This window comes from Pelophylax lessonae (assembly GCF_965119305.1).
Source record: "Pelophylax lessonae genome assembly, chromosome: 8".
In the NCBI taxonomy this organism is placed as follows: domain Eukaryota; kingdom Metazoa; phylum Chordata; class Amphibia; order Anura; family Ranidae; genus Pelophylax; species Pelophylax lessonae.
In genome coordinates, this window is record NC_138775.1 from 252,790,275 (window position 1) to 252,817,899 (window position 27,625).

The following is a 27,625-nucleotide window of genomic DNA, read 5'->3' on the forward strand; positions in this document are numbered from 1 at the left end:
GTAAATATCATAAGCAAAAGACTGTAGGGGTTGATGTTGATATTTCTGCAGCAGTTCAACAACTTCGGAGGACAGTCATTCCTCCAGATTTATCGGCCAGATGAGGAATTTGAAAAGGTTTTGAAAAATACAAAAAAAGATGGCAGAGGAACTTGACATTGAGTCGGCTTTTCCCTTTTGCAGAAGTTAGGGCTCGCCGCACAAGAACCCATCTTGACTATGAGCAGTGGTGTATTTAGGTTTTCTGCTGCCCTAGGCCTGACTAAACTTGGGCACCCCCTAATTTAAATATGTCCCACCCCTTCCTGTAAGGGCCACACCCCTTCCTGTTTTATGACCTGCTTTGTCATCTGTAAACCACAACCACAGACTATCAGTGCAGCCTCATCAGTTCCCATAAGTTCAGCCTCATCAGTGCCCATGCAGTCTGTCCGAATGTCCTCACCGGTATTATCATACCCACAGGTAGCAGTGTGACCGCTTTATGGGGGTGCCAGACAGGGCCGGCCTTAGGTGTTCAGGCGCCCTGTGCGAGCTTATCCTGTGGTGCCCCCCCCCCGCATTTTCTTGCACATTTTTTATGATCACTAATAACTTAGCCCCCCTTACATCAGAGACCCCATACACAGAGCCCCCTTTACATCAGAGAACCCCCACACAAAGCCCCCCTTAATTTAGAGGCCCCCTACATCAGAGAGCCCCCCCTCACTTCAGAGACCCCTCCACACAAAGCCCCCCTCACATCAGAGACCCCACACACACACACATCAGAGACCCCCACACAAAGCCCCCCTAAGATCAGAGACCCCCGCACACAAAGCTCCCCTCACATCAGAGACCCCCTCACATCAGAGACCCCACACTCAGAGCCCCCTTCCATCAGAGACCCCACACACAAAGCCCCCCTCACATCAGAGACCCCCTACACACTCAAAGCCCCCCTCTCATCAGAGACCCCCCACACAAAGCCCCCCTCTCATCAGAGACCCCCCACACAAAGCCCCCCTCTCATCAGAGACCCCCCACACAGAGCCCCCCTCACATCAGAGACCCCCCACACAAAGCCCCCCTACACACACAAAGCCACCCTCACATCAGAGACCCCCCACACAAAGCCCCCCTCATATCAGAGACCCCACACACAGAGCCCCCTCACATCAAAGACCTCTTACATCAGAGACCCCCACACAAAGCCCCCAACATCAGAGAGCCCCCCTTACATCACAGACCCCCGTGGAGCCCCCCACATCGCAGACCCCCCACACAAAGCCCCCCTTACCACAGACCCCCCACACAAAGCCCCCTTACATCAGAGCCCCCCACATCAGAGAGCCCCCCTTACATCACAGACCCCCCCCACACAAAGTCCCCTTACATCAGAACCCCTCCATAGAGCCCCCCACATCAGAGAGCCCTTCCTTACATCACAGACCCCCCTCACACAGAGCTCCCCACAAACGGCCCCCCCTTACATTTTTTTAAAGGAGAGAGTCCTCACTTACCTTGATACCTTCCGATCTCTGCAGTTTTTTTTTTTTTTTCTTTAAACTTCCTGCCCACACATCCCCGGGAGTGTGGGCGGGGTGGGAGGAGGAGAAGGGGCGGGGTGAGGAGGAGCTGAGGATCTCTCCTCTGGCGTCAGTGCAGGGAGGGAGGAGAGATCGTCAGCGTGGCAGCATCGGAGCGGAGGCTGAGCTGTGTGTCATACACACAGCTCGCCTCACTGCATGTACGGGTGACCGAGGCACAGCCGCACAGCGGGAGGTAAGCGGCGGCCACGGCCTGTGTTAACCCTGTCCAGGCCGTGGTCGCCGCTCACCTCCCGCTGTGCGGCCTGAATCGCCTGATCTGCGAGCTGTGATGGCCGCATGGCGCTCTTGTTGCCCATGGCGCCCTGTGCGGCCGCACGGCTCGCACACCCCAAAGGCCTGCCCTGGTGCCAGACTGATTTGCCTCCTGGATCCTGCCCCCCACCCAATTCCCCCCTTAAGACTGGCACTATACTTAAAGTGTAGCACAAGCCGGTGGGGACCTTTTTCGTGCAGGAGCCGGGAGAAGGCTTTTTTTTTTTTTTCTTTCGGGGGGGTTCTGCTTTTTTGCTGCCCCCCTGCAAAGTGCCACCCTAGGCCTGGGCCTTGTTGGCCTACGCCAAGAGACAGCACTGACTATGAGGCAGAGGATGAAAGCAGACAGTGATCCTAAACAGATGAAAGTACTTTTTTTTTTTTTTTTTTCAAGTTCTAGACTCTGCTATCCAGTCACTGGAAGAACCTTTTTTACAGCTTTACGAACGCAGCAATGTCTTTGGGGTGCTCTATAACATTTCCAAACTCCAAGGAAGCAATATCCGAAGACTTATTTCAGGAAAAATTGAGCGTTTTGTCCCATGATAATGTTGGATTTTGATTCAAATGATCTCAACGGTGAACTGAAAGCTCTGTCAAAATATGTCCCTGCAAACTTGTCGCCAAGGGGCGCGCTGGAGTATATCTGCACAAACCATTTGACTGCCCTCTTTCCGAATGCCTTCATTGTTCTGCGTATACTGTTAACACTCCCTGTTACCTTTGCTAGTGGACAATGAAACTTTCCAAAGCAAAAGCTAATAAAAACATACCTGCCCTCCACAATGACACAAAGGTTGGTGGGCCTAGCGACCATATCAATGGAACATAAACTGAACATAAACTATCCCAAACTGTACACCTGAAGGAAGCAGTGTCTCTATTTGCATCCAAAAAGGCACGAAAAGCACCATTTTGATTTGATATGTGGTTGATTTCAATATTCTTGTTGTTGTCTGTCAATGACAAACTGTTTTGCCATATAATAGAACACTGGTAGGCAACTTTTTAGTAGTATCGTGCCAAAACAAGATGTTGAAGTCCCTTGGCGTGCTGGTCCTAATTTTTTAAATTGAGGTCTGTGTTTATTGTCTATTTTCTGCTTGTGTTATTTATAGGTAGTGCAGTTGCTTTTGTAGGGTTATATTTGTGTGTATGTGGGCTGTTATATATATATATGCCTACGTTGTTTTTGCATACCTCCCAACTTTTTGAGATGGGAACGAGGGACACCTATTAGCAAAAGTATGTACACACTCCTTGCCACGCCCCTTTAAAGGGAAACTCTTTTAAAAAACGATTAGTTGAACCCACACTTTTTTTTATTTTTTTACAACTATTATTCCATTAAACTGGCTTTTGAAATTTACAAATGCAGCCATTTAGAAATTGGATGAAAGGTTTAGCACTGGGAAACCCTTTTTGAAAGATAAAAAGTTAATTTTATATACAACTATATAGATCAGACCAAAATGAGGGGTCAAATGGGGAGGAAAGAGGGACTTTGTTTCAAATCAGGGACAGTCCCGCAAAATCAGGGACAGTTGGGAGCTACGGTTTGGGTTATTGTGTATGTGTGGGGTTACTTAGGTTATTGCATGTGAGAGGCTGCTTGTGTGTGTGTGTGTGTGTGTGTTTTTATTTATTTTTATTTTTATTTTTTTATGTGTATTATTTGTAAAAGAGGGGGGCTTCATCTGCAGCTCTGTGAATATTTAGCTGTGTGGGTGGCTTCCCTGGGGTTCAGTGGGAACCCAGTCTGGCCAGATAGTTAAAAGGCAGGAGCTGAGATCGCTGCTGCGTGCTGCTCTACTCCAGTTAAAGTTCCCCTTCAATAGGAGGAATTAATCTACGATTTACTTCCTCTAAATGCTGCAAAAAGTAAACTGAGATTTGTCCCTCACCACCTGCAATCACTGCTCAGTTTACACAACCAGATATCTGAAGTTCCACTGGGACCCCTGATAGGCCAAGCCTGTTTGGCTGTGGCAGGCTTGAGTGCCGTGCAAAGGCACCTTGATTCCCATAGGTTGCTGACTCCTGCGATAGAAGTATTTAAAATATGACTTTTATTAAGGGTTTGTAATAGGGCTGTACAATCAACCGGAGATGAGAAACGAGAACAAAACACCATATAATCATATGATTTAACAATCAACATAAATTTCTTATTTCCTCATACCTAGAAGTATTTCAACTATTTTATATAAGGCTCTGTAAGTGCCGGTTCACACTTGTGCGATGCGGGAAGGCTGCAAATTCGCAGCCTGTTCCCGCATCGCAAACGCACCTCTGGCAGTTCACACTGCCATATGCGATACGCAGGGGGTGTCAATTAAATGTTAACGACACCCCCAGTTTGATCGCATATCGCAGTGCGATCTGACAGTTCGCACAGGATCGGATCACACAAGTGTGAACCACTGTGCGATCCGATCCTGATGCGGCTGCAAAAAAGGGTCATGTGCGTGTTTGGTGCGAATTCAGCCATACAAAGTGTATGGCTGAATTCGCATGCGCACATCCGATCGCATGTAATGAAGGAGCAGTGCGCTCCGAATTACATGCGATCGCCGCACTCGCACAAATGTGAACCGGACCTTAAGCACCATGTCTATGTTTGCAGCCAAGAAGGCAAGCAAAGCACTGATTCGAGTCTATTGATATATAGTTGAGTGCAATATTGTTCTTGTCTGCTGTTCATGACAACAGTTTTGCAATATATAAATTATATATAATATATATATATATATATATATATATATATATATATAATTATAAACTATTTAGGCTATATAAAAAAGCTATATAAAACAAAATACTGGAGTTTGTGGCTTGGAATTGAACATAATGGTATGTCATATAATTTTTGAAGGTGCTGTTGGATGTAAACTTCCTGATAAATTTAATTTGATTATCACGCTCTAAAATAATCGATGTGGGGGCCTTTTGGTGGACATGATTTTTTTTTTTTTTTTTTTTTTGAGGGGGCAGCATTTCATTCTTTGAGCCAGGCAGCACAATATCTTAGGCCAGCCCTGGCTGTAGCATTAACAATACCCTTCACTGAAAACACCTGAGCTTAGTAATTTGGAAGGAGGGCCACTTACCTTTGACTATATAGTGTAGGTGTGATGTAGAGGTATTCATAAGCTTTTGCCTATATAGTGTATGTACATAGGGCAGCCTTATAAGTTCATTGTAGGTTCTGCTTCCTACTTTTGTGGTGCTACATAGTTTGTGCCTTTTGTCATTCTCACAATGCAAGACTATGCATTTGTAGGCCCACTGCAAACAATATATTCCCTATGTGGATGATCTCCACAATTTTAACAATACTTTTGTTCCATTTTAAAGTACGGTAATTGTGCTGTATTCCCAAACCTATTAAGCTAACTGTAGCCAAATAGAGCTGCTCATAAAAGTGTCTGCTGATACTATATTAAAGACATCCAGAGCATCTTGTCATACCTGTGAGGCCCCCTGAATATTGTCACACAATTCTTAGAAACCTCAACTTTTCCACAACTGGATTTCTGGTCTACCTTTTTATCCCAGCTTCCAAAAATGTAATATAGGAATTTCTGCGGCCAAATAGTAAGGGATCCAATTGCCCTTTGGGACTAAAAGCCTGAGCACATTGTGGTCTTATGAGTACACCTCTAATGCATTGTCATTCCTCTGAATTGGTTTCTTCTTTTTTCAGCTGGTCCTGTTTGGGTTAAGCAACCAACTAGTGGTTTCCTTCAAGGAAGAGAACACAATGGCCTTCAAACACTTGTTTCTCAAAGGATATACTGGCATAGATGAAGATGACTACAGCCTCACAGTTTACACTCAGGAAGATTTCTACAACAGTATGTTTCATGTGATTGACCAGGTAAATAAAGTGTGACCTACACTACTTTTAAATACTTGCTATTAGAGGTGCATGGACATTACTGACATTCATGGCTTAGTAGGAAGGCTCCTGACTTACAATGGTAATAATTGTTGACAATGTCATAAATTCTTTTCTGAGGGCCCAAATAGAATAGGGGAAAAGAGATGGGCGTTATCAGGGCTGGAAAGAAAGGGCTGTACGAATGGAGGGGGGTTGAGAAAGACAAGCGATACCAATGAAAGCAGACCTACATACAAGCTGGCAATACACTAGTAGATTGTAGCACCCTGTCCTAGTGAGGCTTAATGTGGTTTTGGCTCTACTGCACTCATTGGGCCAACAATCTATATTTTAGGTCTGGCCAGGTTTCCCTAAGCTTAGTAGTTTGATTGCTTCTGTCTGCCTCTGGAGAAAAGCTCCACCGATCCCTTGGGGGCACTCAGAAGGTGGCTGGGGAGAAGATAAATGTTTGTGGAGCTTCAGAGCTTGTTCTCCAGAAGCTGCTGGGGGGGGGGGGGGTTGCCAGTGAAGAGCTGTTGTTTGACCTCAGCATGTGCTTGGTTGAGAGCCTGGAAGAACTTGAATTTCAAGACATTTGCTGGAGGGCATCACCTGTGGAAGCTGGGTGCATAACAGTTGTCCTTTGACATTGTGAGTAGGACCTTGATTTTGGACCTGCAGGTGTGCATGTGCTTTGAGGATTAATACCAGAGGTTACTGTGAGAACTGGGACTGCTCACACAAAGTTTTGATTAGCTGGTTACCCCCTCTACATTCAACAAAGGTTACTGTTAAAGGATACTTGTTCAAGAATCTGTCCTGTATCTGTTTTGGAGCACCCTCATCACTCTTTCCTGTTTAAAGTGCTGCAATAAATTTACAAAAAAGACATCCCTAGACAGAATCTCTTTTTTTGTCGGTTTACTTGGAACTGGTGTCTGGGCTTGGTAGCCTCTGAACAGGTAAGGGAAACCTGGGTCATTCTCAGCGATCTCTGAGCGCTACAAGATTTTCAAACAAATGTTTGCAATGCCATTTGAAAGTATTTCAAAATTTCATTTGCTTTTAACAATCAATTTTGGTATGATTTGAATTTCGTGAATGAAAATCACATACACTGTTAGAAATTCATATGGTCGAGATAATTTTATATCCTGCTTCTTCAAATTTCACATCACTGGGGTCAAAAATGATTTTTCATTTGACTCCACGAACAATTAGAAATCAAATGAATGTTCCTGAAAATTAAAATTTTGTAACAAAATTCCACTGGTGTATGGCTGGCTTTAATCCATACTATCCCCCAGTAGACACACCTGACCTCATCCAAACATCCAGCAGACGCATGAGAACCCTAGATCTGTCTGGATGGTGCTGAATCATTTGTTCTAGTAATTCCAATTTTTAATTTTAGGTGTGGTTTAGGAAATCTCAGGTCTTGTCTAGGAAAAGATTTCCATTAAACGCAGCTCTCCAGGGAGTTGCATAGTACATAGTTACATAGTAGTTGAGGTTGAATAAAGACCATAGTCCATCCAGTTCAACCTGTGTAGGTGTGTGTGGCTGTATTCATTTCCCATACCCCTGAATGTTTTGATCTCTTAAATATACGTCCAAGAGTCTTTTAAAAGTAGCCCTACTCCCCGCAGTTGCCACCATTTGTGGAAGAGAGTTCCACAATCGTATTGCCCTTACTGGAAAAAAACCTCTTGCGTAGCCTGAGGGTAAATCGCTTCTCCTCTAATCACATTGTGTGGCCCTCTTGCATTCCTTGCGACTGAATCGTTTTTTTTTCTATGCTGAGATCACCATTGAGGTATTTGTAAATCGCTATCATGTCCCCTCTCAGTCGTCTCTTCTCCAGGGAGAATAAACCAAGCGCTTGTAGACGCTCCTTATAATTAATGCCCTCTAAACCCCTAATCAGTTTAGTTTCCCTTCTCTGGACTCCCTCCAGTTCCAACACATCCTTTCTGAGGATTGGTGACCAGAACTGGACAGAGTACTCGCAGATGTGGTCGGTCCATGGTTTTATAAAGTGGTAGGATAATAGCTTTTATCTCTGGAGTATATCCCCTTATGTATGCTAATATTCTGCCGGCTTTGGCAGCTGCAGCTTGACATTGCATGCTATTGCAATTTTGTATTTTTTCAGGTAACTGTGCTGGTGCTTTTGACTTTAATTGTAACAGTAAAGTGTATAATCTGGCGATTTAGGTTGTCTATCTGGCTGCATGTTTTCTTTCAGCAAGAAGAAAAAAAGATGTCAACCAGTTATTTATCCTGGTCAAATCTGCTCAAAACTGATCATCAGTTTTGTGTGGGAAAAGTTTTAAGTCCTTCCTATTTATTTATTTATTTTTGTGTACAAACTTTAATTTTGCAAAGACAATGGGCTCTCTATTTTTACTGTTTGTTTTATTCCTGTCTGTCTTTTGACAGTACCGTCACATTGGCAATCTTTCACTTGGCACAGTCAGCTATGACAATGAGAAGAAGAAAGGGCTGAAGATCTGTAAGCAGCATTATCACAAAGGGTCCATACATCCTTCCAATGACACCTTCTATATAGACCCCACTGTGGAGACAGGTATTTTATGTTGGTTTACTGGTGTTCAAATACCTTCCCACTCCAGCAGAAAAAAAAAAAATTTTGTTTAGAGTGGGGAAGTATTTGTGCAGCTCTCAATATTTTATTGCGCGGTATCACCATACATGACCCTTCTTGGAACTTCTGTAGTCGAATATAAAATAAGAAGTGGAAATCTTCCTAAAATTAAGGGGCATCCCACCTTTGACAGTCGGAACAGGTGTCCTCAATGGAAGATATTATCTCCAGTGACAACTGTATCATTTTGTATCCTTTTTTACTTATTCATTGAAAATGTCTAACAGGGAAAATAGTGAGAAGAAATTTCCCAAATGGAGTCCAAGACTTTAAACAACAATGTATACTATTGATGATCACGATAATCCTCCTCTTGCAATGTGGACAATATAAAGGTGCTATGAACAATAGAAGTGCTAGAATGACAATAAATAAAGAGATCAAAATCCTTTTAGAAATCATCTGGGTGATAGGAAATATACTGGTGATGAGCTGCAACTCCAAGTTGCAAAATGACCATCTAAATGACAAAATCAAGTGAAAGTGTAAGTAAATATTTGGTGCCAGTTGATAATCCAATCAAAAATAGCTAAGAAGTGCCCAAAAGCATCAAATATGAATATATGATGAATAACAAAATAAAAAATAATAAACAATAGAAATCGCATAAAATCGCAAAGTCCCAAAAATTTGCGAAAAAGTGCGGTAATGCAATAAATGAAGAAGAGAAAAGTTCATAAGTGATTCAGTGACAAAACACACTTCCAGTGACAACCCAGGGCGGTAATTCGTGAGCTTGGAATCCAAGATTATGTGTAATGGCCGCTCACCTCCATAACACTCAATCGAGCACTATTGGTGTAATTGGTCACCGTAGGGGACCTCCAGATATTCTCCAATTGGATGGATGGCTTGTGGGATCACTGGGGAATCGCTAAAATTGATCTCCAAGAGATGTAAAATGCCCAATGGATAATCTTTTCTTCTATGGGGGTCATCATATAAACAGCCAAAGAATCGGTGTTCCTGGGATACTCGCTCACCAAAGATAAAAGGGGGCTCGCATAGTGTAGTATATAGGATTTTAATAGATCAAGAAATATCACAAACTTACAGTTAAAATCGATGCGTTCAGTGTACAGCAAGATACCGCCGATGCGGTCTGTTCCGATGCTTCCGGTCTCAGCCGTAGATGGGAGAAGCCGGGTGACGTCACTTCCGGTCTATGGCCAAGACCGGAAGTATCGGAACAGACCGCATCGGCGGTATCTTGCTGTACACTGAACGCATCGATTTTTTAACTGTAAGTTTGTGATATTTCTTGATCTATTAAAATCCTATATACTACACGATGAGAGCCCCCTTTTATCTTTGGTGAGCGAGTATCCCAGGAACACCGATTCTTTGGCTGTTTTATATGATGACCCCATAAAAGAAGAGAGATTATCCATTGGGCATTTTACATCTCTTGGAGATCCATTTTAGTGATTCCCCAATGATCCCACAAGCCATCCATCCAATTGGAGAATATCTGGAGGTCCCCTATGGTGATCAATTACGCCAATAACGATCGATTGAGTGTTAATGGAGGTGACACTTACTTCCATTACACATAATCTTGGATTCCAAGCTCACGAATTACCGCACTGGGTTGTCACTGGAAGTGTGTTTTGTCACTGAATCACTTATGAACTTTTATCTTCTTCATTTATTGCAATACCGCACTTTTTTGCACATTTTTGGGACTTTGCGATTTTATGAGATTTCTATTGTATTTTATTATTTTTGATTTTGTTATTCATCATATATTCATATTTGATGCTTTTGGGCACTTCTTAGCTATTTTTGATTGGATTATCATCTGGCACCAAATATTCACTTACACTTTCACTTGCACTTGATTTTGTCATTTAGATGGTCATTTTGCAACCTGGATTTGAAGCTCATCACCAGTATATTCCCCATCAGCTAGATGATTTCTAAAGGGTTTTGATCTCTTTATTTAGTGTCACTCTAGCCCTTTTATTGTTCATAGCACCTTTTTTAATTGTCCACATTGCAAGAGGAGGATTATCGTGATAATCAATAGTATACATTGTTATTCAATAGCACTTTAACTTATTTTTGGTTATGCACGATTAAGCACATATCACCTTATTGATCATCACTACAGCACTTTATTCATTATTACTATTCAGTTTTGTGTATATATCATCATTGCTTTTATCATCACGCTGTATTTATATTTATTTATATATCGGATATATATTTATTTCTACCATTTTTATATATTTATGGTCCTCCAATTTTAGATATTTTGCGCTGATTCTCCCCTCTCTTATATTCTGTTTAGTATGTGGTTGACACTAATGAATCAGCTGCAGATATCTGGTGTTGCTTCACATCTATTTATTCCATTTTCTACATTTTACACCTCATTGGTAGCGCATAGGTTTATTTCTTTCTATTGTTTACAGACTTTAAAAAACATTCAAACCCAAATCTAAAAAAAAAAATTGGCTGGGGTTCTCCTGGAGCACTTCCATGGTTCAGTAAAACTGCCACAGCTTCAAGATGCATTGGTTTTTCTTTTAATGCTGACCCAATCCATCATTGTTTATTGCAGCCTGACCTTTTAGCACATACACACCACGTTCACATACATATACAATTGTAGAAGAGCCTAGAACGCTGTCTTGTGCGGTGAAAATATAATTTAGGCTTGCTGAATGCATATACTGTATATAGTCACCTAATAGAAAAGCGTGCTTCATTTCAGTGATCTATTTATAACATTTTGATGTTGTATGCAACGAAGCTGTTTAACATATGACCTATCACTTGTAATTGGCAGCCAAACCCATTTATGTAACCCTCTAAGCATCCAAACCCCTGTGAACTACTATTATCTCTTATCAATAACAAGTTGGCTGGGTATGGGAAAACCCAAGATATTCATTGCTTCATACCATAAACAATCAACATCTCTTACATGTCCACTGATTTGTTTGACTCGTAAGCCCCGTACACACGTACCGAATTACGGCCGAACGGTCAGCCGTCTTTTGTCCGGTGCTGTCCTGTCGGTTGAAAATTGCTAAAGACAGCACACGAATTTTGTCGGCCAACAGCCGACTGCAGAAGTGATGTCATGTGATGGTTTACTTTCCGTGTGTTTTTTCTTCTCTGAGCATGCCCAGTCTTGCTCATCTGCTGTTAGTCGTCCGAATTCTGTACTGACTGGCGAACAATCGGCCTTTCTGGTGACGGCCAACAAAAATTTTGTAGCCTGCACACCAGATTTTGTTCGGCCAAAAAGTCGGAGTCGGAAGCATCATACTAACAAGCCGACAATCGGCCGATCGGACGTTGGCCGTATATTTACGGCCGACAATCGCTATGTGTGTACGGGCCTTTACTGAGCTGGAGAAGCTGAGGGAACAAGGCAATAACCACTACCAATCCTATAACCTGGCTGAAGCCAAGTTTAAATTTTCCAACACTATGTACCTGCCAAGTCCAGGCTGCCTCCCCTTTGTACATTGTGTGTCCATCTGTCTGTGTTCTGATATTCCTCTTTGATTTTAGAATGTCTACACATATCCCAGGAGAGGCTGATGACCAACCACTCCTATGATCTGCTGCTGGCCAACTCGTCCTTCTTCAGCATAGAGTTCTACAGGTAACGAATCTTTGCCTCTTCTTATTGAATTGCTATTATATCAGACGTATAAAGTCTATAATTTATTTTTATTACAGACTTATAAAAGTGGAGATCTCCTTCAGGCTGAAAGGCATTGACCTTCAAACCATACAGGTCCGTGAGCTGCCAGATTGCTACATATTTCACAACAAGGCAAGTCTTGAGTGTAATTTGGCATGGAACCCATTGGGTCTAATGTAAAAATACTCCTACTTGGCACTATTTTATGTATCTAAAATGGCTGTATGCTGTGGTATTTAAGGGTTTGAGAACCCTAGTGTGCATTCAGCTGGTTTTCTAAGTGAAAAGCGGTCAACACAACCTTTCTCCCCAGAATTAGAGAGGATGGGAAGGGGTTTGAATTCCTGTTTTTCCCTCCAAACCCCTGTGCTCCCAAGAATGTCTCCCACCTAGGAGTGCGGTGCCCAGCACAGCTGGCCTTCGGTTCAATCATTCCACAAAAATGCATTCTAAGTGACTTGTGTTGATGGTCCCAAACCACTTGGGTTGATGGGCAAATACAGCATGTTTACAGGTACATATTGAACGCATCTAAAATGATGCTTTAGAGTTCCATCTGACCTCCTAGGTTGTATCAACCTGCTTCCCATTGACTTGTATAGAGAGAAAAGCAATAAACCAAAGCCTGTATACACAGTCCTTGAGTTGCCAGCTAGGGAGGCTTTATATACCACAGATGCAAACTTAAATCAGAGTCGTCTTGTTCTTTGTAAAGCTCCCACCCAACTTCCAAATGCAAGTGTATCTCACTGCTATGTTTAAATAGGTTTGGGCACGATCTGTTGCTCTTTGTTGGTTTTATTCTACCTAAAATTTTAGAAGATCTATTATCCTTTCTATTTAATATCACCTAGGTGCCTTGTGTCCTGCCTAAAGACCAGGGGGCATACAGTGCCTAGATTGGGATTACTGCAGTTGTGTATTTACTTCCTTATGCCATCCAACCCCCATCCAACCCCCAATCTAGATAGAGACCATAGTCTACCTTTCTCTGCCCATATATGGCTTGTGTCTGAATGATGGAGGTGGAGATACTAGACTTTAAGTTCCTGTGGGATGTGGACTGATGCAAATGGTTCTGGGTACACTGTTAGAAAAGAAAAAATAGGTGACAAGTGCACTTTACTGCATATATATTCATAGAAAGTTCCTATTTAAAGTAATATGGGACTTGTATAAATGCATTTACAAAGCATAAAATCGTAATAACTTTGTATAATACAGCAGAAAGCCACCTTTCCAACTGCGTAACTGGTTTAGTGCTCTGAATGTACATATGTATGCATGTATTGTGACAGATTTTGTTGATTTACAACCCCTTGGAGCCTAAGCCTTTTTCTGACATTTGTTGCTTAAAAGTTAAAATCAGTATTTTTTTTTTTTTGCTAGAAAATTACTTAGAACCCCCAAACATTATATATTTTTTTAGCAGAGACCCTAGAGACTAAAATGGCGGTCGTTGCAATAGTTTGTCACACTTTTTTTTTTACGCAGCGGTCTTTCAAATGCAAATACACTTTTATGAATTAAGTAAAGTTGGCCCAATTTTTTTGTATAATGAGAAAGATGATGTTACACTGAGTAAATAGATACCAAACATGTCATGCTTTAAAATTGCGCACACTCGTGGAATGGTGACAAACTTCAGGTACTTAAAATTCTCCATAGGCGACACTTCAAAATATTTTAACGGTTACCTGTTTAGAGTTACAGAAGAGTTCTTGTGCTAGAATTATTGCTCTCGCTCTACCTATTACAGTGATACCTCACGTGTGTTTTGAACACCGTTTCCATATGCGAGCGCAATTTGCATATGCGTTCGCTTCTGTACACGAGTACAGAGGGATGGGGTGCTTTAAATTTTTTTTTAATTTTAACACTATTCATTTAAAAAATATTTTTTGATCACTTTTGTAAACATCCCTTGTGACAGTAATAAGCAGTGACCGGTGCTCTGTATGGGGGAATATAGGCAAGTTTGGCTGTTTTGAATGCTGTTTTTTTTTTTTTTTTAAATCTGGCGCCTTTAAGGCCCAAGTACCCGGAAGTAGGAAGTAATGTCATGAAATTGCTTCTGGGTTTTTACATTGGAGACCCCATCACAGCCGAATTCAGCTTTGTTCGGGTCTTCGGTGGACGTGTCGGCTGGTCGCTTGGGTCTTCCGGTGGCACAGGAGACCCGGGTGAGCCGCGGGAGGGGGGGGGGGGAAACTGCATTGGTTGGCATTACAAGAAAGCTGACCGTCAGTTCTAAACAATGGTACTGAGGTGATGCCTCTAGCTGCAGGTATCACCCTGGTACAACCACCTAAAGCAGAGCCGCATATTTGCCTTCTGTCGGTGCTAAGGGAATAAAGCAGTTTAATTTTTTTTTTTTTTTTTAACTTTCTTTCCTTGTTTATTTACAGGTAACTTTTGATAACCAGGCTCATAGTGGAAAAGTGAAGATCTTCTTTGACAGCGATGCTACTATTCAGGAATGCAAGGACTGGCATATATCTGGTTCCAGTGAGTCATATCATGAAAAAGAAATTCTAATATAATGTTCAATATAACGTTTTGATCCTGGTGGCAGAAGTACCACATCAGCCAATACGTCCATTAAAGTCCCCAGAATTAGAACGAACCTTTAATCCTACCTCCCAACTTTTTGAGATGGGAATGAGGGACACCTATTGGCAAAAGTATGTAGGCATATGACAGACCCACTGCCATGCTCCCTTAACCACTTCTGGACCGGAAGATTTTCCCCCATTTTTTGCCATTCGGCACTGCGTTTAACGGAAAGTTGTGCGACGCTGTACCTAAATAAAATTAATGTCCTTTTTTTCCCACAAATAGGACTTTTTTGGGTGGTATTTGATCACCTGTGCGATTTTTTTTTTTTTTTTTTTTTTTTTGCGCTATAAACAAAAAAAAGAGCGACAAAAAAAAAAAAAAACATTTTTTACGTTCTGCTTTATAACATTCCCAATAATAATAAAAAAAAAAAAAATGTAAATATCACATTTTTTCATCATTTGAGGCCAATTTGAATTCTGCTAAATATTTTTGGTAAAACAAATTCCAATAAGCGTATTTTGATTGGTTTGCCCAAAAGTTATCGCGTCTATAAACTAGGGGAAAGATTTGTCATTTTTATTTTTTTTACCAGTAATGGTGGCGATCAGTGATTTTTTTAGCGGGACTGAGACTTTGCAACAGACAGATCGGACCCCTAACTGACATTTTTGGGGGGACCAGTGACATTACTACAGTAATCAGTCCTAAAAATATGCACTGTTACTGTAATGACATGGGCAGGGAAGGGGTTAACCCAGGGGCGATCAAAGGGTTAAATGTATGCCTAGGGGGTATTTTCTAACTTTAAGGGGGGTGGGCTTGTGGAATCAACACAGAGACCTGTGATCCTAAATAGGAGGAACACAGGAGCTCTGTATTAATTCCTGAGAGAACAACGATCTGCTGTGTTTACAACAGCAGACCGCCATTCTCTCTTCATGGGGAGCAACCCAGCCCCGTGAATCAGCTTCCCTGCTAGCAAATGGGGGCGGGCTCAGTATATAGGCGGCGTGTGGTCGGTAAGCCATTGAAGATCAATTATACAAAGAAAAAGGGCTTCTTTTTTTTTTTTAAATCACTGCTATTCCTTTATACTGGCTTTTGAAACCTACAAATGCAGCAATTTAGAAATTGGATGAAAGGTTAAGCACTTGGAAACTTGCACTTTTTGAAAGAGAAATAGTGAATTCTATATAAAACTATATAGATCGCACCAAAATGAGGGACAGAAGGACTTTGTCCTCTAAATCGGGGACAGTTGGGAGCTATGCCTAAAATTTAAAAAGATTGAGGGTTTGGGGGACTACACGTTTAACTTTTTTTTGTATATTTTGAAAGAATATTAACATAGGTGTGCGCAGCCTAATGCATTAGAATGTGCACACCAAAGCTCAAACACACACTACCGATCACTCACGATGTTCATTCAGAAAGGGAGGGGGCCGGCAAATTATATATTTACCGGCCCCTTTCCCCACTCATCCTAAAACATCCCCACAGCAACAGCCGGCTGGAGAGGAGGGAAGCCGGTAGAGCTGTGGGGGTAAGGGGGATGGGAGCCAGGGCAGTAGGGGGAATCTGTGCTGCACAGGGTTATTAGGGTGTGCCTGGGCACACCTGGCACACCCTGTGCGCACAACTATGAATATTAAGCAGTTCCCATTTTCTTAAGGTGATATCAAACCCTGGGTAATTTAAACACGTTCAGCAGCTAAATAGATACCTTTAAGCCTCTTTCACACGGCCGCTCTGTTCGTTTTTTTTTTTTTTCACGGACACGGATGACACTTGTGTCATCCGCTCCGTGTGTCCGCATATCATCCCATCCGTTTGCGGATGATATACGGACATAATGTATGTCTATGGGGATTGCGGATGTCAGTGGATGACACCGCTGACATCCGATTTTGCATTCGTTCAGTTTTTTAAACGGAAGAAAAATAGGGTTCTGTTCCGTTCCAAAAAACGGAACAGAACTCAAAGGACGCAAATCGGATGTCAGCGGATGGTCATCTGCTGACATCCGCTGACATCCGCAATCCCATTGACATGCATTATGTCCGTATATCACCCGCAAACGGATGGAGTGATATACAGACATATGGAGCGGCCGTGTGAAAGAGGCCTTACAGAGTACACAGTGTTCAAAATAGACTTCTCAGATGTCACGATACTTCAGGAAAGTTGTTTATTTTCTTAAAGTAAAGCAAAACATACAGAAACAGACCAAAGCTAAGGCTTCACGCTTCAAAAGGAGAGAGAGATGTTACGTGTCTTCAGAGTGTAGGCTGTTCTTTTCTCATCTCTGCTTGATCTGTAGATATAGTTGTCTTTTATACTATATGTAAAGATGTCAGCAAAAAGTGTGTCCCAAGAAGGTAGTAATTCTAAATCTAAAAGTAACACCCACTTGCATATATGGTTTTCATCTATAGTAAGGCACACAACTTCACCCATCATACGAACATAGAAACTCAGAATAGAAATACATACATAGCAAAATGGCTTCTCTGTCCTTGACAAAGACGTATTGAAGTAACCTTCAAAACTAACATATATTACATTATAACATTCATATGTACTTCAGAGACTTTTATCATTTAAAATATTAAATTCTTAATCTCTAACACACAGCTTCTTTATCTTTTAATACTTGCCTATGTTTCATTTTAAGCTGGTGGCGTGACCACTTCCCCAGGTTTCCCATTTCAGGGTGGCTCCTTTCTCTTGCAGTGTCCTATATAGCCACCCCTGCATACAGTAACTAGAGCTGTCTCCCGATCATGTGTGCATAATAGAACCACACTGCCCTGTATCCTAGCATGGCAAGGCTCCTCCTCTCCTCCTCCCTTCTCCAAGCTAGCAGACTGATGGGAGATTGCACTGTCCACTGTTACATTTTTTTTTTTTGCAAAGATTGGAAGTTCAGGGTAGCACAACTGAGAGAGCAGGAGTAAGCCGCACTAATAGTTGTAAACTGCATGTTGACAAAGTTTACTTGGGAATGCTTATTTTATCATGCTCAAGGAGTTAAGCTAAAAAACGCTAAAACTATTAAGACTTATCTAAAGGGGAAATACAGCCAGCCATTGACAAATGTTTTTACTGTGGAATCTTCTCTCCTCTTTTGTGTGTCAAAATGGCGTATAGCAACCTATTGTGAAACCCAGATCTTCATTTTGATTCTCTTGCAGCTCAGAAGAACACTCACTACATCCTGGTGTTCGATGGCTTTGTTATCCTGACCTGCTTGACGTCTCTTATTCTGTGTACGCGTTCCATTGTCCTGGCTATAAAACTACAAAGAGTAAGTACTAATAAATTATGAGTCATAGGGGTTGATTTACTAAAACTGGAGAGTGCAAAATATGGTGCAGCTGTGCATGATAGCCAATCTGCATCTAACTTCAGCTTGTTCAATTAAACTCTGGCAAAAAAAAAAACCCCAAAAAAGGAAGCAGATTGGTTTTTATACAGATTAAAAATAAATTGAATGAGGGACCATGTAGAGGCACAATGGTCACCCATTAACCCTACTGATACACCAGTGCCACGTTTCTATACAGAGTGGCACCAGATTTTGCACTGCTCAGTTTTAGTAAATCAACCCCATAGCATTTTTCCTCTCAGATCTTGTTTTCTGAGCATAGCCGGAGTTATAAAAATACCCGCCCTGATTTTAAAGGCTCTTTCCAAAAATCCTAACGGCCAGGCTGATCCAGTGGTTTGAGGACCAAATTTTTCTCAGTCAGTGAGTAGAAGTATTCTGGCTGCACTTTTTAAGTATTCTAAATTGCTGCACATGTTTTCATGGCCTGTGATTTAAAAAGTACTGATTGCAGACATAGGCAACTAGCGTTTTCAGAAGAAAGTTGGTGATGGTAACCTATGTATTTTATTCAGTACAGGCTTCCTTTACAGTCCAAGGAGAGCAAAAGTTGCTGATTGGTGCATATAACAAATGTAAAAGTAGCATAGATTTGCCAATAGCTGTGATGTGGTGCAATTGTAGATATAGTTTTAATTGTTGTGCTTTTAAAGCTACAGTATTCCCTTAATCCGCAATCTGTCATCAGCAATCTGTCATAGACATGTGCTCTTCAATTAGTATTTGAAAAGCATAGAGCAAGCCTCTAGACTAGACTTGACACTTAAATGGCAATAAAATTATCCCATCCAAGTAAACCTAGATGTGTCCCCTTCCTAAAGCCTGAAAAGAAAAGTCCTAGTCCTTTCGTCTACAAGACCAGCAGGGGACCCTGAGAAGACCCTGAAATGTCTGCGAAGCATTGACTTATGCCCATAGGAATCTATTTTATCGCTCATAAAAGCTAAAATATTACTTGCAGAGAGATGAAAATAATTCCTTTTGATCACACACATTTTGGGCTACACATACGTGTAAAACTATATTTGGTAAGTTAGGTAGAATCAAAGAGAAATCCCCAAAACATTATATGGCTCCTTATCACTACAGCAAAGCAGTGATTGGTATTGTCGCGATCAGACTGACGCGCTGGTGTCGGAAATCCTATCCTTGACCCAGTCATCAGAACTGTCCAGGGCCCTTTCGATCCTGGTCACTTCAGAACATAGAACATCCTGTGGGCTGGGATAAGACCATCCCCCAGGGTTGATTGGCCAAGGGCTAGTCCAGCCCATGTCCATATTCCAATAAATTGAGGAGCATTGTATGTGGACACCGTGATTCATACGAAGCCAGTCTGGCTGGTGGATTGCAGATGCTCTGGCATGCTCCTTTTGACGGACCACCTGGCACCCCGCCTGGGTGCCTCCACCAAACTGTGCCTCCTGTCCTTTAAACCCCTCCAAGAGGCTGAAAGCTAATACCAGCTCTTTACCCCAAGCATCGCACACCGACAAGATGTTGAGGTAAAAACCAAACAAATCACTTTACTGAACAGAAATACTGGTTTTTATACACTTGAAAAACAGTGGCAGTCACCACATGAACAATAAAAAACAATATTACACACTAGGGTAAACATCCCACAATGGTTAGTTAATGAGATAAAGTTGACACAAGACTATTCACATCATGTAGGAACCTCCAGGAGGATTAGACAACAGACAGAAACAATAGGTGACTCAATTAACAATGGGAATTCACACCTAGGAGGCACATAATGGGGAAATTAGACAATGGGAGAAAGACACTTACCCAATGAACACACAATGCCTTAATAAACAGATTACACATAACAGTAGGGGACCCAGCATTACGTTTTTTTTTTTTTTTTTTTAAAGCCAATTTTAATCTTCTGATTTGAGTCTCTGAGTCTAGGAGGGGGGTTGAAGTGGTCAATGCTGGTTTGGGCTGTCTATACCTGAACAAAACACAGAGGCCCTTAATCTGTATCTGGGTCCTCCAGTTCTGAGTCTGGAGTTGAATCTGAAGTAAAACTACTCTAAAGGTCCCCTAGGCACACACCTCCCAATGAAAAGGGCCACCTTAAACACCAGGGCCCATAGTCAGTAGGCAAGAGGCTAGTCTGCAGTCCCCTCCAAAAGCCCCTGTTCTGGGTGGGTCCGTCACACTCCTGTCACTGAATAAACTTCTGGTCGTGTTTATTTCTGTTTTTATCCCTTTTATTTTCTTAGCGAATACCTGGTCTGTGGACAGTGGGAAGAGTGATTTAACACTGAGGTTCTAGCTCATAGGATAGCTGGTGGAATCTTAGTAGTGTGTTCTAATTGCTAGACTGCTCCCCAACCCTTAGCATGCACCAGATTGTATGTAAGATTTGTATTTGCCTGTGTGTGATCAGCCAGCTGGACTGGAGTGGAATCTCCCTCTAGTCTTATTCATATGACTAAGAATAAGAAAATTTTTGCACAAGAACATCTTACTTTGGACTTTCACTGCACGGACTTTTTTGTTAATCCTACCTATAGTGTTGCACATACTCATTTGTTATCATTTCAGTTTTTTTAGTGTTGCACTTTTACTTGGTAATATCTCGGTTTGCACACATACTTAATTTAATTTAAATCTGACATTTACCTCTATTTAATTTTTATGCACATATATTCTGATATCACACTGCCTTTTGTGGTACACTTAATTAATCTATTAACCCTTCTTGTTTGCACATATATTGGAGTTTTATTTATTTAGCATTTGCACTTTATTACACCTGCCATCACCTTTAAGGAATATTCCCTCACAGAATCTCTCACCATACAGGTGTGTGAACAAGAAATCAGCAAGCGCTATATTAACCCCTTAGGGGGTACACTCTCTGTCCTTTTAAAACTATAGCAGCTGCTCTTCAACTTTTATCACTTTTACACTAAAATTAACATTTAAATTCTATTTATTTATTATATCCCATACCTTCCAGAGGCACGAGGATATATACCTCATAGTATATATCTCATCCATATGTTAAAAATGTGGCATGCATTTGTATTCATCCCCCCCAAGTCAATACTTTGTAGATCCACCTTTCGCTGCAATTGCAGCTGCAAGTCTTTTTGGGGATGTCTCTACCAGCTTTCCACATCTAGAGAGGGACATTTTTGCCCATTCTTTGCAAAATAGCTCAAGCTCTGTCAGATTGAATGGAGAGTGTCTGTGAACAGCAATTTTCAAGTCTTGCCACAGATTCTCAATTGGATTTAGGTCTGGACTTTTAACTAGGAACATTGTAACACATTATTATGTTTTGATCTAAACCATTCCATTGTAGCTCTGGCTGTATGTTTAGGGTTGCCCTAGTCCTGTGCCCCTGTTAGAGAGATTCTCCCTCTCTATTTGTCCTGTTTACCATTATTGAAAGTAAAAGAAAATCCCAAATTTGGGGTTTTCCCCAGAAAAGTAATAGAGGGGAAATCTTCCAATGGGGATGCTAGTTCTGGTGACCTGGGGGTCCCCAAGGAACTCCCCCCCCCCCCCCCCTAATTTGCAGGGATTTCCTCTTACCTACTGTTTGGATAAGTGATAGGAAATGAGGGGAAATCTCTGCAATGGGACACAAAGGGGGGGTAATCTGGTAGGGGTTATAACCATAGGCGTGCGCACGGGGTGTGCTGGGTGTGCCTGGGCACACCCTAATCACCCTGTGTCTGTTAGTGTAGGGCCGGCTGCCTCCCGAGATCTCCATCTTTGGCACTGAGGGTAGTGAGATACTCGGTGGAGAAGCGGCTGTGCTGTTGGCTCCAGCAGACAGTGAGGCTTGTCATGTGTTGTGTGACACTGTCAGGTAATGTTACTGCTTGCAAGGAGAAAGACAAGCTGTCAACTCAGTGGTGATGTCGGGGATGGGCGGGACCGAACAGCTATCAAACACCAGCCAATGGGATGGGGTCTGGGCGGCTGCTTCATTTATGTGGCTCCGCCCCTTTCTTAAGCAGCCCAATCATTGGCTGGTGTTTGACAGCTGCTTGATCCCGCCCACCCCCGACATCACCGCTAAGTTTTGACAGCTGGTCTTTCTCCCTGCAAGCAGCTACATGACAGTGACTGTGTCACACACACACAGTGGGGTACCAATAGGGGGGCGCACTGGGGGGTATCAGCCAGCGTCCTCTGAGAGATCCTGTATGGCAGTGTGAAGGCAGCTGCAGTGGCAGCTCCTTCAATCCGTGCTGCAAGCGGGGGGCGGAGCCTCGACGGGAAGGAGGGGGCGGAGCCTTGACTGGAAGAAGGGGGCGGAGCCTCGGCGGGAAGAAGGTGAGTGCCCATTGCCCAAGTGTGTGTGCTCTGTGTTGGATAGGAGGAGGATGGGGAAGCTGCATATAGAGGAATTCATCCTTCCCTATCCTTCTTGCAGCTGCTGAATAACTGATTGTCCTCCTCTCCTTCCTGCAGGAAGAATGGTGAAAGATCAATTCCTCTATATGCAGCTGCCCCATCCCCCTCCTATACAACTTCCTTTGCTGGCCCCCCAGTGCTCTCTTAACCCCCCCCCCCCCAGTGCACTAGACCCCCTGTTCTTTAGCCCCCCCATGCTCTTCAGCTCCCCACAGTGCTTTTTATCTCCCTCCCCCTATGCTCCCTGTCCCCCCCCAGTGCTCTCCACCCCCCTGGTTTTTCCTGCTCGCCCCCCCAGTGCTCTCCACCCCCTGCACCTTCCAACCCCCCTACAATGCTTTGCAAACCCCCTCTTAATTCTCTCCTGTCCTCCTCGCCCACTGTGCCCTTCACCTCCTCCAGTGCTCTCTGCTTCCCCTGTGCTCTCCAGCCCCCCTAATGCTCTTCCATCTTCTATCATGTCCTCAGTCTCTGAGCATCTTCTGTATCATGTCCGTAGTCTCTGACCATCTCCTGTATCACGCCTGCAGTCTCTGACCATCTCCTGTATCACGCCTGCAGTCTCTGACCATCTCCTGTATCATGCCTGCAGTATCTGACCATCTCCTTTATCATGTCTGCAGTCTCTGACCATCTCCTGTATCATGTCTGCAGTCTCTGACCATCTCCTGTATCACGTCTGCAGTCTCTGACCATCTCTTATATCATGTCTGCAGTCTCTGACCATCTCCTTTATCATGTCTGCAGTCTCTGACCGTCTCATGCCAAGGTTCGCCATCACTGCTATATATATATATATATATATATATATATATATATATATATATATATATATATATATATATATATATATTACACGCATGTGTGTTTGAGCTTTGGGGTGCACACCCTAATGCAATAGGCTGCGCACGCCTATGGTTATAACCCTCCCTTATTATACGAAAAATGGGGAAAAAAAATTTGCCTATAGTTCTACTTTAAGCTTCTTTTATTTGATGACAGCAAAGCGCTCTTGGTGCAATAAGTGATGTGTTATATAATTGTAGTGCAATTTCTTTCAGACCATTGGCCCCATTTTAAAGTGTCACTGAAGGCAAAATGCTTGTTTTGTGTGGGTTATTTTTTTTTTTTTGATAGAATGTAGAGGGATTAGAACACCTGTCAGGTTTTCTTGCAGTGTGTCCTTGTTAGGGAGATTCACCCTCTTTTTGTCCTGTTTACCTCTTAACACTGAAAGTGAAAGAAAATCCCAAATTTCTGTCATCAGAACCAGAATAGAGGATAAACCCTCAAATGGGGACACTAGTGACCGTGGTGATATGCTGAGACTCCCTAACTTTAGACAGATTTCCTCTCCCTTCCTGTTTTGGCTATGGGGGGAAAAAAATGATTTGCCTTTTTAATGACGCTTTTTTTAACTTGCCAAATTGTCAGAATGGCAGATACAACTTTCTACACTAGAGGGCAGCAAATCCTAATTTTTTAACTTGCACTTTGCTTTTTGTTGCAGAGATTTGTGCGTTTTTTCCTTCACAAATTTAACAGACACGTATGTTCAGCAGACCGGCTGGAATTTATCAATGGCTGGTACCTCATGGTCATCATCAGCGATTTAATGACAATCATTGGATCGGTAATGAAGATGGAGATCAAAGCCAAGGTAGGTCTAGTTTGTCTCTCCACTGAGATTTGTCTAACATCAAGTGTAACTGTAAAACTTGCACATATCCCCCCCACTCCCCTCTTCACTCCAAACATTCAGACATGTGAGGTTTTCATTGGGCACCTCTAGTACCCTCAGGGGTCCACCTGCCTAACTCCAGCCAAAATGCTTTAGAACTTTTCTACAGACTGTGAAGGGGTTGGAACTTTTTTTTTTAATGTGTTTTTTATTGCTGTTGGTGACCTCATTGGCTTTATGCAAAATCTCACAGTGTATAATACACCATATATAGAGGCCTATGCGCTTAAGGAGATATCGGCTCAAGTTAATGAGCAATACTAAATGCAGCTACTTAAAAACAAAATACAACAAAAATATTTGATCATGGAAGTAGAACTGACCACGTACAAATAATAGTAGCACAAAAATGACAATAATATCATAAATAAGGCATAAAAGATCAAGCAGACCCAGGGAAAGAAAATAAAAATCCACTAAAAGTCCAACAGTTCTTCAGCCAAAAGTACAGGTACAATGATGTGTGTTCCAAATAGAGTCCCGGTATAAGTGAAATATAGAAGGGATCCCCTCAATCTCCATCACCAAGTGCCAGGGATAATGCAAATATGGCAACTCACCAGAACACCATGCTTTACTCACTCTCGTGAACAAGCAGGAATCGCATTAACATATATATGGTCCGGTAGAGGATCCACTTCCTGGTTCTCCACTCATCAAACACCGATACTCCAGCACATGTGGGAGAACAAATAACAGCCTACACTAGTGCAATATTGTACAGACTTGTTTATTCGTATATAAAAGCATAAAATAATTGCACTCACTTGACACATATGGAAAACAGGCGCATCACAGAAGACATCAGTGAGTAGAGAAGCCATTGTATCCGGGTCTTGACTCCACACCAAGGCAGGGAACGCTGGGAGTCTCCGTCACCGAGAATGCAGTTGCTGGGTACGCCGTCTGCCCATTGCCCGACGCGTTTCGTCACTTCCAACTTCAACTGGGGGCGTGACACAGACGGAGTGGCGGACCCATTTGTACATCAGTACACTCCACCCCGCAACATAGCTACCAATTGTTAGCCAATCATTCCAGCGCAACTAGTCTGGAAGGGCAACATCACTTGTGCGGGCGGAAGTAAACTGCAACCTATGACCCCATAACAGCCAATGGCAGGACGTGACCCCCCATTAGTAAATATAGGAAGGCAGATATAACCACACATTTAAAAATGGGGGATATAGGTAAAAAAAAAACTAATCAATATCTAAATGGAAGAAACATTAATAAGCAATGTATAGAATAATGTTTCTGGGCACCGGACCAACTCCGCAAGAATCCGAGCAACACAATGATATATCAATAATCACAGTATAACCTCACAAAATCGCCCTTATAGAGCATAAGTGAAGTAGAATAAATGAAATGAATCATAAAGAGCATATATGATATAAAATATGACAATATAAAATAAATAAATAAAGCACTCAGGGGAAATGGGGAACAGCTAAAATAAAAAAACTGGCCCTCCCCATATTAGATGGGGCTCCATAATAACCTATGAAATGTTAAAATCTACACTATAATAGATCAATTAAAACAGAAACTAAAACTAAAACTCAACACCAAAATCAAATGCAGGTAGTAACCATACTACACCGTATGCTTATGAGTGCACATAACTGCACCCACACACATATATGGACCAGAAAAGGGACAGAATAAGTTACGAATCACTTATGAAGCAGTTAATGTCAAGCTCTATGTTAAGCCCCATTGGAACAAGGGACTGGGTCAGGAAAATCCACTTGGTTTCGCACTTGGAAAGTTCCCTGACCCAGTTTGCCCCTCGCCAAGATGGGGTCACCCGCTCCACTCCCCAAAAATGGAGACCCCTTGGGTCCCGCTAATGACACTGTCGGAAAAGGGCCGACACATTTTGTGATGTTATACTGTGATTATTGATATATCATTGTGTTGTTCGGATTCTTGCGGAGTTGGTCCGGTGCCCAGCAACATTGCTTATCAATGTTTCTTCCATTTAGATATTGATTTGTTTTTTTCTTTTACCTATATCCCCTATTTTTGGATGTGCGGTTATATCTGCCTTCCTATATTTACCAATGGGGGTCACGTCCTGCCATTTGGCTATTATGGGGTCATAGGTTGCAGTTTACTTCCACCCTAACGAGTGATGTTGCCCTTCCGGACTAGTTGCACTGGAATGATTGGCTAACGATTGGTAGCTATGTTGCGAGGCGGAGTGTACTGATGTACAAATGGGTCCGCCACGGCGTCTGTGTCAAGCCCACAGTTGAAGTCGGAAGTGACGAAACGCGTCGGACCGTGGCCAGACAGCATACCCAGCAACTGCATTCTCGGTGACGGAGACTCCCAGCATTCCCTGCCTTGGTGGGGAGTCAAGACCCGGATACAACGGCTGCTCTCCTCACTGATGTCTTCTGTGATGTGCCTGGTCTCCATATGTGTCAAGTGAGTGCAATTATTTTATGCTTTTATATGAATAAACAAGTCTGTACAATATTGCACTAGTGGAGGCTGTTATTTGTTCTCCCACATGTACTGGAGTATTGGTGTTTGAGTGGAGAACCAGGAAGTGGATCCTCTACCGGATCATATATATGTTAATGCGATTCCGGCTTGTTCACGAGAGTGAGTAAGCATGGTGTTCTGGTGAGTTGTCATTTGCATTATCCCTGGCACTTGGTGATGGAGATTGAGGTGATCCCTTCTATATTTCACTTATACCGGGACTCTATTTGGAACACACATCATTGTACCTGTACTTTTGGCTGAAGAACTGTTGGACTTTTAGTGGATTTTTATATATATATTTTTTTCCCTGGGTCTGCTTGATCTTTTATGCCTCCATTGGCTTTATATTTTCCTTCACTTCTTGTATCTGTGACACCAGTGAAAGATATTACAGAAAGAGGATACCGCATATCAGAGAAAGAGGGGTCATTGGGATATGAAGAAAGACCACAATAATCTGCTGACTAAAGTTTCCTTAAACTTTTACCCCTCAATCACAAGAAAATGCTTTTGGTACTGTTTTTTTATTTATTTATTTATTTTTTCCAATAAAGATTTTATTGACCAAATTCTAATGCAAAAGAGTTTTGAGGCAAAACACTGCCAAGATTGTAACATACATGTATGACATTTAGGAAAATGAATACCTTATACAGGGCACATTGTATACAGCATTTTCGTGAGTCCTATATTACACACATAAGTGCTCCAAGATAACTTATACACAAATTGAAAAATAAACATGTACATTTTCATTTTGTGTAAAGAATATTATGAAGAGGTAAGCAATAGGAACAGAACAAGACGTGACTTTTGGTACTGTTGCTGTGAAAAATGGAGAGATCATCCATCACTTCCTGTCCCCTTGGCTCCTTTTTTCATTGAGACAGGAAGTGAGTAGAAATTTCTCTAACGGGGACAAACTAATATATACATGTAGAAGCTTCTAAGAGCTTCCCCAATCTATTTAGAATTGAAGATGGC

The 27,625-nt window shown here is 42.2% G+C and overlaps 1 protein-coding gene across 1 annotated transcript in view; it reads left to right on the top strand.

The window, feature by feature from the left end:
- Positions 1 to 27,625, top strand: part of MCOLN2 (mucolipin TRP cation channel 2) — an 83,083-nt gene that overhangs the window by 28,556 nt on the left and 26,902 nt on the right. Inside the window, exons 3-9 of the mRNA XM_082265825.1 lie at positions 5,551 to 5,724; positions 8,170 to 8,317; positions 11,924 to 12,017; positions 12,095 to 12,191; positions 14,468 to 14,567; positions 17,816 to 17,928; positions 23,909 to 24,058. Of these exons, the coding sequence (XP_082121951.1) occupies positions 5,551 to 5,724; positions 8,170 to 8,317; positions 11,924 to 12,017; positions 12,095 to 12,191; positions 14,468 to 14,567; positions 17,816 to 17,928; positions 23,909 to 24,058 (876 nt within the window). The remainder of the gene's footprint in view (positions 1 to 5,550; positions 5,725 to 8,169; positions 8,318 to 11,923; positions 12,018 to 12,094; positions 12,192 to 14,467; positions 14,568 to 17,815; positions 17,929 to 23,908; positions 24,059 to 27,625) is intronic.